This window comes from Lipotes vexillifer, unplaced genomic scaffold, assembly GCF_000442215.2.
Source record: "Lipotes vexillifer unplaced genomic scaffold, Lipotes_vexillifer_v1.1 scaffold124, whole genome shotgun sequence".
Taxonomy (NCBI): domain Eukaryota; kingdom Metazoa; phylum Chordata; class Mammalia; order Artiodactyla; family Lipotidae; genus Lipotes; species Lipotes vexillifer.
Window position 1 is genome coordinate 863242 of NW_006771308.1, and position 13650 is coordinate 876891.

The 13650-nt window shown below is 41.7% G+C and overlaps 1 protein-coding gene across 2 annotated transcripts in view; it reads left to right on the forward strand.

The window, feature by feature from the left end:
• NIN (ninein) overlaps window positions 1-13650 on the forward strand; it is a 96268-nt gene that overhangs the window by 44461 nt on the left and 38157 nt on the right. For both annotated transcript variants that reach the window (XM_007446606.1, XM_007446607.1), the window contains exons 5-13: window positions 325-515; window positions 4312-4458; window positions 4943-5110; window positions 5606-5742; window positions 6080-6220; window positions 6475-6649; window positions 9460-9570; window positions 9946-10035; window positions 13374-13512. In XM_007446606.1, the coding sequence (XP_007446668.1) occupies window positions 325-515; window positions 4312-4458; window positions 4943-5110; window positions 5606-5742; window positions 6080-6220; window positions 6475-6649; window positions 9460-9570; window positions 9946-10035; window positions 13374-13512 (1299 nt within the window). The remainder of the gene's footprint in view (window positions 1-324; window positions 516-4311; window positions 4459-4942; window positions 5111-5605; window positions 5743-6079; window positions 6221-6474; window positions 6650-9459; window positions 9571-9945; window positions 10036-13373; window positions 13513-13650) is intronic.

A 13650-nucleotide genomic window follows, 5' to 3' on the forward strand; every position in this document is an offset into this window, starting at 1 on the left:
TCGCTTCCGATCACACCAAAGCCTAAGCCTGTGCATATTTTCCTTTGGAATAAAATGAGCCTAGAGCCTTGGCATTACTGCACAGGAGATGGTATTTCTTACATAGGTATGACTGCCAATGAACAAAAAAGTGTCTTTTGGCCCTAGTTGCAGCCTAAGAACCAGTGGTTCCACTTCATTTGAACTTCAGGATCAGATCAACTCAACATCAAATCAACATCTGTAGTCTCTCTCTTATAGCATTTATTTTCAAAAAGCACATTTTTCTTTGAGAATAGGCTCTCAGTTCCTTTAGGGACAACACACTGTATGCTTTTATTTTAGGCCAGTTAAGATTTTGGAACCCAGATGATTTGAATGCCTCACAAAGTGGGCCTTCCCCTCCCCAAGACTGGATAGAAGAGAAACTGCAGGAGGTTTGTGAAGATTTGGGGATCACCCGTGATGGTCACCTAAACCGAAAGAAGCTGATCTCCATCTGTGAGCAGTATGGTTTGCAGAATGTCGATGGAGAGGTAAGCCTTGCATCATATTTTTATTCAGGAATAGTAATCCTGATAAAAGCTAAACTGGCCACAGGCTAGGAATAGCCATATTTTGGTTTCCTGCAGCATGTTACAGAGACTCCATTCTCTTTTTTTCCTGGGAAGTCAGCCATGAAGATCCTGTCTCTGAGGACCTCATGTTGTATTGTGGAAAAGAAAACCTGACAATAGCTGACACTTACTGAACCTGTACTGTGTGCCCCTCACTGTGCTAGCACATTACCCCACATTACTATCAGACACCAGTTCAGTGTAGCATGATGTCAATCTATTTGTAGATGTGGCATTCACAGAGCAAAATGTGGGAAAGGTGTAGAGGAAGGACGAAGAGGGGAGTTCAGGAGATTTGGGGGAATCTCAGGAGATTTGAGTTGGAATATTTTGAAGACCAGGCTGATAAGTTTAGTTTTTTGGAGAGAAGATCTCAATATCACCCCTGGGTTCTTAAGCAGATTAAGTAATAATACATAGGAAAAAATTACGTGCTGAGGGTGGTCTGAACTTCTTTTATGGGGTACAGTGGTGTAAAGAGAGCCTTAGATTAGGAGACCAGCCAGGAGCCATCACAATAATCTGGTCATGAGGAGAGGGAAAAGGGTAGGTTGGTGGTGCAACAGAAGAGTCCTGAAGGAGCCCCCAAAAGACTCTTTGCTCAGTAAAATTCTGAACTTTACGTTTTCTAAAAAATTAAGAGGGGTGGCAGGACTGGGTGCATGAACAGCCATGAAACATAAGAATGTAATTAATTCCAAGATATGTCTTTCAAAGAGCTGAAAATAAGGATTGGAGGGACTTAGAGGTTAGGGCTACAGTTGTAGCTTTGGGAAACTTTGATTATAATGATATTTGAAACCATGTTATCTGCTTGCTCAGAGGATAAGTGGTATTATTTTCCTAAACCAGAAAGAGGTTTATTATCAAAAGCTTCCAAGTAGTGTAGCTTGGAGAAAAGTTCTTTCCTCCCCTTCTCCCTTGTGTATGTGACCATCGCACACCCTCTGACTACATTTTAATGGCTCAGTCATCATTTATTTTTCAGTGATGGCCACTGAGTCATAAAATTAAATTCATCCTCCTAAATTATAAACCAGCGCAGTATGCAGAACCTTGGGTTGTTCTGCCAAGAAATATTGCACAAACTTGGATTATTTATCTAAGAACAAATCTTGGAATAAACGTAGCTATTTGTGGGGAGTTGCATTTTCTTCTGTGGTGGAGATTCCAGAACCTAGGAAAAGAAGCAGCACATTTATTTTCTTCTGATGTGAGGATGAGTAAAGGATTGCTAATTGAATGTAGCTTTTACTTAGTGTTTCTCCTCCCCACCAAAATCATGAAACACTATAGTACTTTGTATTACTAGCTCTAGACCACAGCGGAGCTGGAAGTGCAAGATGATCTCCTCAGCATACAACTTGGAATCCTAGAATTTTACGACTGAAAGCAATTTTAGATCTAGTCACCCCTCATTTTATAGGTAAAGAAAGAGATCACTGCTGCCTGTTGCCATCATCGTGAAGGGAAACTAGATTCACTGTCTTAAGGCTAAAACTAGTGCCCTGCTTTCCAGAAGCAAGGACGACTGTAGGGCAGGGATGGCAAACTGTCACCCTAGCTGCCAAATATGACCCAAGGGCTACGTCGCCTACCCAATGTTTAAAAATTGAATTTTTTGCTATACTTTTTAAAATCAGGAGATTTTTCTAAAAATCAGAAGATTTGGCTCCATTTTGCTGGCAGTGAGAAGCAGCTAGCCCCTTTGGACAGGGCACGCACTTGTGTTCCGTTCGCTGGTTTACAAGGCACTACTCCCTAATGTCTCAAGACTATCCTGCCTCATTTATTTACATCACTTTCCTGGCCCCTCAGGGTATTTGTGATCCCTATTCTAGTGCATTATTTCCCAACTTACACATTGGGAAATCAACCATCCAAAGACCTGGCTGGTGATGGGGAGTAAGAATGTCCTCAGGGTTCTAGATTCAGCTCCTGCACAGACTGCAGGGGGTGCCCTAGATGCCCACTGACTTGTATTCTTGTCAGCCCAGCCCTGCCCATCCACCCTCTTCTGAATCCACATCCCTTTATTCACTACTTGTCCACTCCCCCACGTACAATAACTGGCGGGATTTACTTACTCCACCACTTCAGATGGATCAGGTGATGGGTGTTTAGGCAGTCAGGAAGCTGTGCATTGATTTGGCCAAGGTCACAGGGCCAGCCCACGTGGAGCTAAGGTTAGAGACTGCTGGTTTGACAGTCCTGAAAGTCTAGTCCTCTAAGAAAGTGTTCTTTTGGTTGATAAGAATGAGACGGAGAAGCTAAGGGAGCTTGGCAACCTCAGAATTTTGCCCCAAATACCTTTCCATCTGTTTCATCGTATGCTTCTCTATTAGGAACTGTTGTTTCTTCCCAAGATTTCCACTCTTTAGAATGATTTTCTTGTTTCAGAGTCCTCTCCAGAGGAAGTGGTATAAAAACAAGAATACAGACAGATGTTTCCTATTGGGTATGAATTGGAAAAAAAAAGCACTGGATAAAAGAAATGCCTCAGGCACTTAGATGAAGGATAAAATCAACAATTATGAGACGACAGGAGTCCTAGCAATAGTCCAGACTTCAGGAGTGAATATTGAAAATTTGAGGATTTGTTACAAAGAGGCCTTTCTTAGAATGGAACCGGGTGTAGGCTCAAATGCAACAAGAGTCAGTTTGTTGCTTGTTCTATTCCTTGCTACTCAGCAAACTGGGCATCACCTTGTTAGAAATGCAGAATCTTAGGCCCTACCCCCAGATTTAACTATATCAGAGTCTGCATTTTAACAGGATCCTCAGTAGATTTCTGTTTTGTACACTGGGGGCATGTCCTACAGAAAAATTTTAGCCCCCCAAATAAAGAGGAAGCTGACTGTGAGGGTGGAGGTCTTTGCCTTCACTCCCTGTTTTGCGGTATCCATGATTCATGCTGCTTATTCCCTTTTCCATTCCAATGTTGAGCTAGGGAACGAACCATCTCCTAGGCAAGCCTCTAGAAGGGACTGTATGTGGTGAGGACCACTTGATTACTGTCACAGGGTGCAAAGTAGTCAGGCAAAATTCCCTTCTCTTTACATCTCTTGGAACCCTTCTGTTGCATACACATGAAATCTTTCCTATCCAGTCCTCATTTCTCCTGTGCTAAAGCATTAAAAGAAATAAAGACCCCAAACATGCAGTGCTGTTCCAAGTAATGTTCTAAATCCCAAGTCATGGGTTTCAGACCCAAACTATTAGATCATTGCCATCTGTCCCAGACCCAATTCGGCCGTGCTAACGTACCAATTTCCAAAATTCAATATAAGCAAAATATCATGTGGAGTCACCATAATATAACAGCTTAATGAATGTCTTAACTGTTTTCTGTTGTTACAACACTGGGAAGCTATATCTTCATATTTTTAAGTAATTTTTTAATTCGCAAGAATAACGTGTAGTAACATTAAAGATTACCCGTTCTAACAGTATGAGCAAAAGAGAAAACAGTTAAATGCTAAATTGCATAAAACTATGAAGATGTTGAAAACGAATTTTATTTAGTTTATGTGAGGGGGAAGGACATATTACTAGAAAGGGAAAAAATCCAGTCAAGTGAGAATAAAGGGACATGTTATATTTCTGGAGTCCTGGGATGAAGAGTGGTGCCAATTTCTATTGGCTGGCAGTGTACTTTGGGCCTTGTGGGGTTTTTTGAGTGAAATAGTTAAAATATATGGTTACCCTTTTCTAGATGCTTGAAGAAGTCTTCCATAATCTTGATCCTGATGGTACGATGAGTGTAAAAGATTTTTTCTACGGCTTGTTCAAAAATGGAAGATCCCTTACCCCATCAGCATCTACCCCATATAGACAATTGAAAAGGCACCTCTCCATGCAGGTAAGAAATAAACAGGAAGTGGTTTCTTTGTGAGTAGAAGTGAAAATCTATTTGAGTAATTTCTAATGAATTAATCTGCTGTCTGAAGAAAAATACTGAGGAGAAAGGCAAAAGAATAGTAGTCAAGAAAGACTGAACCATTGGGGAAGGAAAAGTTGGGTTTGAGAAATGACCATAAATTACAGTAGGAAGACCACTAATTATGCCCCTTCGTGTTAGCCGTAGGTCAGAAGAAACCTGGTGTTAAGTAGAGGCACATTTCATCTATAGGAAGGAACTCTCGGCCAGGTCAGCTGTTGATAAGCTTTGCATTCTAGGCTGACTTAGGAAAGGGAGATCAGAGGGGCTGCGTGACTTTTTATCCTGGCAGTATAAATTAGAGAGACATGCCTTCTGCTGCTTGTGGTCAGGACTGACCAGCTTCGGTCTAGACCAACACCATGTTGCAATGCCTGAGCTTGCTTAAGTCTTCTCCTTCTTCCAGTCTTTCGATGAGAGTGGACGACGGACCACAACCCCGTCTGCGATGACAAGTACCATTGGCTTTCGGGTCTTCTCCTGCCTGGATGACGGGATGGGCTATGCATCAGTGGAGAGAATACTTGACACCTGGCATGAAGAGGGCATTGAGAACAGCCAGGAGATCCTGAAGGTGTGGCAGCTAAAATGAGAGAAAAATGACGAATTGGGGCAGGGTTGAAAAATTCCATTTTTTTGAAACTGTGATTTGATTCGATTTCTCCTCAATGATTCTTCTATTCACAAGATCTCAGACGTAAGAGGTAACTTTTCCTACCCACTTCAACCAGGATTATTGATAACTTCTTTCCATGTTTTTAACCCCTAAATTATTGATAAGAAATTTCTTAGCTGATCTCTGGTTGGTAAAGATTAGAGTTTTACCGTTGTGTTTATTTACAGTGCCAGATAGCATTTTTTAAAAACATGCAAATAATCACGTTATGTTTTTCTTAGAGAGAGCTTAGTTATGCTGTGGATTGAATAATGTTCCTAAGCAATCACTAAAGAAATGTAAGCATCCAGCCTGGAGCCTGTAAATTCAGTTCTGTGAGTTTGTATAACCTTCACATTTTCTGCTTTCACAGGATAGAACTTGTGATTGTCTTGAACTTGTTCTGATTTCTAGGCCTTGGATTTCAGCCTTGATGGAAATGTTAATTTGACAGAACTGACGCTGGCTCTTGAAAATGAACTTTTGGTTACCAAGAACAGCATTCACCAGGCAGCTCTGGCCAGCTTTAAGGCTGAGATCCGGCATTTGCTGTGAGTTAAGCAGAAGGTTCACCTGCTCTATTCCCTTTCCTACCTGTCGAGCAAGTCATTCAGATGCCTGTGGTATACATTCTTCCATCCTGTACGCAGATGTGGCTAATCGCCTATCATCTCACTTCTGTGAAAATGAGGTAGAGCTTAGATTTGCATGTAGTCTTTTGAAGAGGAATGTCTCTTCAATGTCTGTGTGGAATGTCTGTGTGTTTTTGAAGGGTTTTGGTTGTCTTGGTTCTGTTTTTGTATTGAAGCAAGCCAGATGAGAGCTTTTTGGGGCCTACGTGTTGCTTAGAAACAGTTTCCCTCATACTTGGTTTCTTTCTGATTCTAGGGAGCAAGTTGATCAAGTGGTCAGAGAAAAAGAGAAGCTACGGTCAGATCTGGAAAAAGCTGAGAAGCTCAAGTCTCTAATGGCCTCAGAGGTGGACGATCACCACGCAGCCATAGAGCGGCGGAATGAGTACAACCTCAGGTACGACTGGCTGGGCCAGGACCCTCCTTTCCCACCGCCCTGGCCCAGGGCAGTGGGGCTCAGCCTGCCTGCCCGCTTGGCCACACCTGGCCGGAGTGACTTAGGTGTGGCCAAGCCTCAAGGAAAGCAGGTTTCACTAGACACTTTCTCAAGGAGCTTCCCATGTCTGTGACTCTGTGTTTCCATTTTTGGTGGATCCACGTAGGGACCTCTGAGGGATTTGATGGCAGCTTGTCAGTCTTTCCTCCTCACAGGAAACTGGATGAAGAGTACAAGGAACGAATAGCAGCCTTAAAGAATGAGCTTCGAAAGGAGAGAGAACAGATCCTACAACAGGTGGGCAAGCAGCGTTTGGAACTTGAGCAGGAAATTGAAAAGGCAAAAACAGAAGAGAATTACACCCGGGACCGCCTTGCCCTCTCTTTAAAGGTAATTATCCTATTGGTTGTACAGTCTGTGTCCCTGCTGGGAATACACATGGAAAACCACAGCTCTGTAAGAGGACAGGTCTGCACGGGGCTCATAAGTCTGCCCTGCTGGGTCATGACCGGATATGGTAGAGCCCCCACTGGGAGCTAGATTTCAGGGGTGTCTAGGCTTCTGGTTTGCCAACAGCATATCTTGTTCTTACCCCCTGAAGTTGCACTGGGTCCTCAGGGCTGTTTGGCTTCTGGCTGATGGTCTCTTCCTTCCTTGCACTCCCCCTTCCTCATTCTTAGCAGATGACTTTATTTCCTGCCACACAGAGGCCATCAGCTTTGTTTCTTTGCTTCCAAATGTACCTTTTCCCTCATACATCCTCCTGTCCTTCCCTGTGCCTCAGTAGAGGAAGTGATCCTTCTCTTTATTGGACTCTGACTCCAGATAATATGGTACTGTTATCTAGAGATAAAGGGTGGGTGGGGTAGTGGGGGGGTCTGGCCTCAAGACTGCCTGGTTCCAATCTGGACACCACTACTTACAGAAAACCTTGATCAAGTTACTCAAACCTGTTTCTTAATGCACAAAAGAGGCACCATCGTAATACCTACCCCCATAGCATTGATATGGAGATTAAATGAGTTGCTACATATACCGTATCTAGAAGGTAATAAGTACCTATGGAATATTCACTACTGTTGAAGTTATAAAAGGTTCCTGAAACTCCACACATCAAAAACTGAGCTAATTCTCACTCCCTAACCATCAAACTGCTTCCTCTCTGGAATTTTCTCCCTAATCTACGTCACCACCTGTGCTGGAAGTCATAGAAACTAAAGTCCTCGCTCATCCTTGATTATCAGTTTCTGAGTCCCGTGGTTGCTCTGAAATGCTGCTCAGATTTATCCCATCTCTCCATTTCCACAGCCTCTGAAGAGGTTCACAATTCATCACGATTTCTCAGCTGACCTATGTTGCATCCTTTTTTGCCATCTGTCCAACCTCCATATTGTCACCGGAGTTACCTTACTTAAGAACACTTAAAATCATGCTGTTCCCTCTGTAAAAGTGCAGCATGGCAGCACTGAAGGGCCCTGAAAGGGGGCTTGTTCTCATGCCTTTCTAACCTCAGATCCTGCCAGCAGCCCCCAGGGCCATGCCCTCAACCCTGCTGTACCTGCCATCAGCTGTCTCAGTTCCTCAGTAAGCTTTTAGGCTCCTTCACTGCTTTCTCCAACACCGCAGGCCAAACTACTTTTTCATTCCCATTACACTATTTTTTTTTTTTTTCTTGCCAGAAGATAGCATATTTTCTATCACATCATAGATAATTGTATCCATATCTGCATCCCCGGCCACGGTCCTGATTGTGTGTTCCCTGTGGTCAGCAACAGAAGCTGATTTGTCAGTTTCCAGAGCACCAACACAGGCCCGATAACACAGAAATTGCTCCTGATTGGTTTTTTGGTTTTTTTTGTTTTTTTTGTTTTTGCCGTACGCGGGTCTCTCACTGTTGTGGCCTCTCCCGTTGCGGAGCGCAGGGTCCGGACGCACAGGCCCAGCGGGCATGGCTCACGGGCCCAGCCGCTCCGCGGCATGCGGGATCCTCCCAGACCGGGGCACGAACCCGTGTCCCCTGCATCGGCAGGCGGACTCTCAAACACTGCGCCACCAGGGAAGCCCTGCTCCTGATTGTTTTAACATCTAAATTTAGACACACTTTGGAAGATTAGAGTTGTAGAACTGGCATTTTGGGGGAAGGTAGTATTATTTAAAAACACTTCAAGCACATTCTTTTTCACTCCATGTTACTGTGTGAGGGTGTGAACAAGAATGTATTTAAGATATATTGGCTCTATATTCTTTTGGCAAAATATACTTTGAAAATAATGTTCTTCCAATTATCCTTTAGCATTGGAATAGAAAATGTCAAATGGCACATCCATGTGGTTTCATTTTTTTGACAAATGTGGGTGGAAATCTTACAAGTGTTTTATATACAGAAAAACCCCACCTTTTGTGGACTTCGGTTCATATGTTATTATAATAATTCAAAATAAAAATTATGAAAAACCTGTATGTATAGCTTTTACATCTTTAAACCAAAATAAAATTGTAAATTAAATATAACATATCTATATCATCATTAAATGAAAATTGTTAGAGCTATCCTACTTTTTAGAGTTTTTTTGAGTTCTCTTTTGCTGTCAGATGAACAAGGTATTCTGCAACCAGTCTTTCATCTGACAGTTTATTGAGAATGTTTTTCACGTCATTAAATTTTCTACTGCAATGCTGTCGAAAAGAAATACAATGCAAGCCATACATGTAATTTCAAATTTTCAAACAGGCACATTAAAAGGTAAAAAGAAACAGGTGAATTTAATTTTAAATCATTTTTATTTAATCTAATATTTCCAAAACAGTATCTTTTTGACTTATAATTCATCTACAAAAATTATTACGGAGTTTTTGTGTTTTTGTTCTAACTCTTCAATAGCTGGTGAATATTTTATATTCACAGCACATCTCAGTTTGTGCTATATACATTTCAAGTGCTCAGTAGTTACCTGTGACTGCTTGTGGCCACTGTTGGGCAGCATGGTTCTGTAGGATCGAGAAAAGCATGCCTCCAGGAGGCATGTTTTGAGGTTATACGATATCAGTTTTTTAATATTTACTTTTTCTGCTCTAATGTACTGAAACTTTCAAGATGAACACATTTTCTCAATGTAGAGCATTGATGTGTGCGTGCTATAAAATGGTACAACAGTTTATTTCTTAATCTGTGCCCACTTAATTTCCCCAAATTTCTTCAGGAAAACAGTCGTCTAGAAAATGAGCTTCTGGAAAATGCAGAGAAGTTGGCAGAGTATGAGAATCTGACAAACAAACTTAAGCGAAATTTGGAAAATGTTTTGGCAGAAAAGGTAAGTCTGTTTAAATTTGATTTCCTGATATGTAGCCCCAAAGTGTAGTTCACTCAAAAGAGCAGAAGCTATGCCACCAAGAAAATTTCTTTTATGGAATTATTTATGTGACTAAAGGAAGCTGTCATTTTTGCAGGGATTTAATTTATACGAGGGAAACATGGCGTGGCACTGAGAAACAACCTCTGCTTTGACTGAACACATCGCTCTAGAATCTTCTCCCCATCATCTAATTGATGGTGTTTCTGCTTAAATGTCACATTCCTTTCATACTCCAGACACTGGGTGAACACCAGAAACTTGGGTCTTTGGTACGTTATAGGTCAGAGAAGGACACTTGGTAAAAATGACAACTTTGCCCTTTTCATTTTCTAGTTTGGTGACCTTGATCCCAGCAGTGCTGAATTCTTTTTGCAAGAAGAAAGGCTGACACAGATGAGAAATGAATATGGGCAGCAGTGCAGGGTGAGTGACTGAAGAGAACTCAGCAGAGGAGTGCCTGGGTTCAAATATTGCTTCACCATTTACTAGCTGTGTGACCATGAGCACATCACTTCATCTGCGGGTGTTTCAGTTCCTCACCTATGAGATAGCAAAAATAAGAGTACCCACCAGATAAGGTTGTTGTGGAGAGTCAATGAGTAAGTATATGTAAAGTGCTTAGAACAGAGCCTGAGACGCAGAAAACACTTAGCCTACGTGCTAGTTGTTAATGTTATTGTTTAGTATCCTGAAATATGAGAGAATCATGCAAACTGCATTTGTCTGCTTTATCTGGGTCGGAAATTGCCAGTAATTAGAGGAAAATAAAGTTTTATTCTAAGAGAAGGAAAATGTGGTCATGTTGATGTGCTTATTCCAAAACTAGTCTTTCCCAAACGATCAGCGCAGGCTGATAGAATTTGCTTTTGTTCTGTGAGGTTTTTTCCTGAATACAGTCCTCATTTTATTTACAAAATGCAAATGGAGCAGAAACCACTCAAGTCTTTAAGTAGTAAGTCATTACAAATTCCTACCAGAGGACACAAAAACATCCTTATAAATAATAGGAATCTTTGATTTTTTTAAAGAAGTAACTCTCCTAAGCTCAGGAATTTGGGTTTTTTTTTTTTTTTCCTTAAGCCACAGACACTTGTTTATTTTAACAAGGTAGGCATAACTGAGTTCTAACTGCTTTACATGAACATTGTACTCGGGCAAAAATGAAGAAAACAATCACCTCCTTATAAGGTAGTTCATAGCCTGCCTTCTCAGGAAATACACATGCACACTTTGAGAAAAGAAATGAAACATTTATGCCACTCTTGTAAATAAGTTATGGCTCTTGACTCTAATCAAGTAGAGGTGTTTTCTCCTATGCTTTTAGTTATTTCATCAGTAAAATCTGTCAGCTCTACCTCCAAAAATTCCCCAAATTTGTCCACTTATTTATTTATTTTTAAACAGTTTTTCATAACCATACAATTCACCCATTTAGGGTATATAATTCAGTCTCTTTTAGTTTATTCACAGAATTGTGCAACGATTACCATCATAAATTTTAGAACATTTTCATCACCCAAAAGGAAACTACCTCTCCACCTAGCTGTAATCTCTCCCATGACCCCCAGCCCTAGACAACTAATAATCTACTTGCTGTCTCTTTGGTTTTGCCTATTCTTTCCATCTCCTATCAATGCAATTATACAATATGTCATCCTTTGTGACTGGCTTCCTCCATTTGGCATACGTTTTCAAGGTTCATCCATACTGTAGCATGTATCAGTACTCCATTTCTTTCCATTGCTGAATAATATTCCATTATATAGCTGTACCACATTTTATTTAACCATTCATTAGTTGATGGACATTGGGTTATCTTGAATATTGTGAATAATGCTGCTGTGAACACTTGTGTGCAAGTTTTGCTTTGTTTTGTTTTGTTTTTAAACAGAAACAGACTCACAGACTTAGAGAACAAACTTATGGTTACCAGCAGGGAAGGGTGGGAGGGAGGGAGGGATAGACTGGGAGTCTGGGATTGACATGTACACACTGGTTTATTTATTTATTTATTTAGGCTGCTTTGTTGCTGCGTGGGCTTTCTCTAGTTGTGGTGAGTGGGGGCTACTCTTCATTGCCGTGTGCGGGCTTCTCATTGCGGTGGCTTCTCTTGTTGAGGAACATGGGCTCCAGGCACACGGGCTCAGCAGTTGCGGCACACGGGCCCAGCAGTTGCGGCACACGGGCCCTAGAGCATGCGGGCTTCAGTAGTTGGCAGTGCGTGGGCTCAGTATTTGCAGTGCATGGGCTCGGTAGTTGCGGCGTGAGGGCTCTAGGGTGCGCGGGCTTCAGTAGTTGTGGCATGTGGGCTCAGTAGTTGTGGCTCGTGGGCTCAGTAGTTGTGGCTCATGGGCTGTAGAGCGCAGGCTCAGTAGTTGTGCACGGGCTTAGCTGCTCCATGGCATGTGGGATCTTCCCAGACCAGGGGTCGAACCCGTGTGCCCTGCATTGGCAGGTGAATTCTTAACCACTGTGCCACCAGGGAAGTCCTGTGTGCAAGTTTTTGTGTGGACATACGCTTTCATTTCTCTTGGGTATGTACCTAGGAGTGGAATTCATGGGTCATATGATCACTGTATGTTTAACCTTTTGAGGAAGTGCCAATTTTTTTCCAAGATGTTTGCGCCATTTTACATTCCCACCAATATGAGACTTCTCCACATCCTTGCCAACAGTTGTTATTATATGTCTTTTTTAAAAAAATATCTTTATTGGAGTATAATTGCTTTACAGTGTTTTATTAGTTTCTGCTGTACCACAAACAAAGTGAATCAGCTATATGTATACATATGCAATCCCACCACTGGGCATATACCCTGAGAAAACCATAATTCAAAGAGTCATGTACCACAGTGTTCATTGCAGCACTCTTTACAATAGCCAGGACATGGAAGCAACCTATGTGTCCATCAACAGATGAATGGATAAAGAAGATGTGGCACATATATACAATGGAATATTACTCAGCCATAAAAAGAAACGAAACTGAGTTATTTGTAGTGAGGTGGATGGACCTAGAGTCTGTCATTACAGAGTGAAGTAAGTCAGACAGAGAAAACAAATATTGTATGCTAACGCACATACATGGAATCTAAAAAAATGGTACTGATGAACCTAGTGGCAGGGCAGGAAAAAAGACACAGATGTAGAAAACGGACTTGAGGACACGTGGGGGAGGGGAAGCTGGGCCGAAGTGAGAGAGTGGCATGCACATATATACACTACCAAATGTAAAATGATGGCCAGTGGGAAGCTGTTGCATAGCACAAGGAGATCAGCTCGACGCTTTGTGACGACCTAGAGGGGTGGGATACGGAGGGAGGCTCAAGAAGGAGGGGATATGGGGATACATGTATGTCTTTTTTATTTTAGCCATCCTAGTGGGTATTAAGTGGTATCTCATTGTGAGTTTGATTTGCATTTCCCTGATGGCCTATAACACTGAGTATCTTTTCATTTGCTTATCTTCTTTGGAGAAATGTGTCTTCGGATCCTTTGCCGAATATTTAAATGTGTTATTTGTCTTTTTATTATTAAGTTGTAATAGTTCTTTATATATTCTACAATCAAGTCCCTTATCAGATATAATTTACAAAAACTTTTCTCCTATTCTGTGGGTTGTGTTTTTTTTTACTTTTTTGTTGGTATCCTTTGAAGCACAAAAGTTTTTAATTTTGATGACGTACAGTTTATCTATTTTTCTTTTGTTGCTTGTGTTTTTGACATCACATCTAAGACTTGTATTGGTTTTTAAACTCCAGCTATTACAAGACCAAGTAGATGAACTCCAGTCTGAGCTGGAAGAATATCGTGCACAAGGCAAAGTGCTCAGACTTCCCTCGAAGAACTCACCGTCAGAAGAACTTGATATTAACAGTGGTTGCCTCGAGCCTGACCAGGGTAAGCCATTCAGACGCCATCTTTTCAGAGTCTCTGCCTTTGGCTTTTGTTTTTAAAACCATGGTTGAATGTAGAATTGCAAAATGTTGGCAATCCCGCCCCACCCACCACCACCACCACCACCCTCCCGCCCCCCCC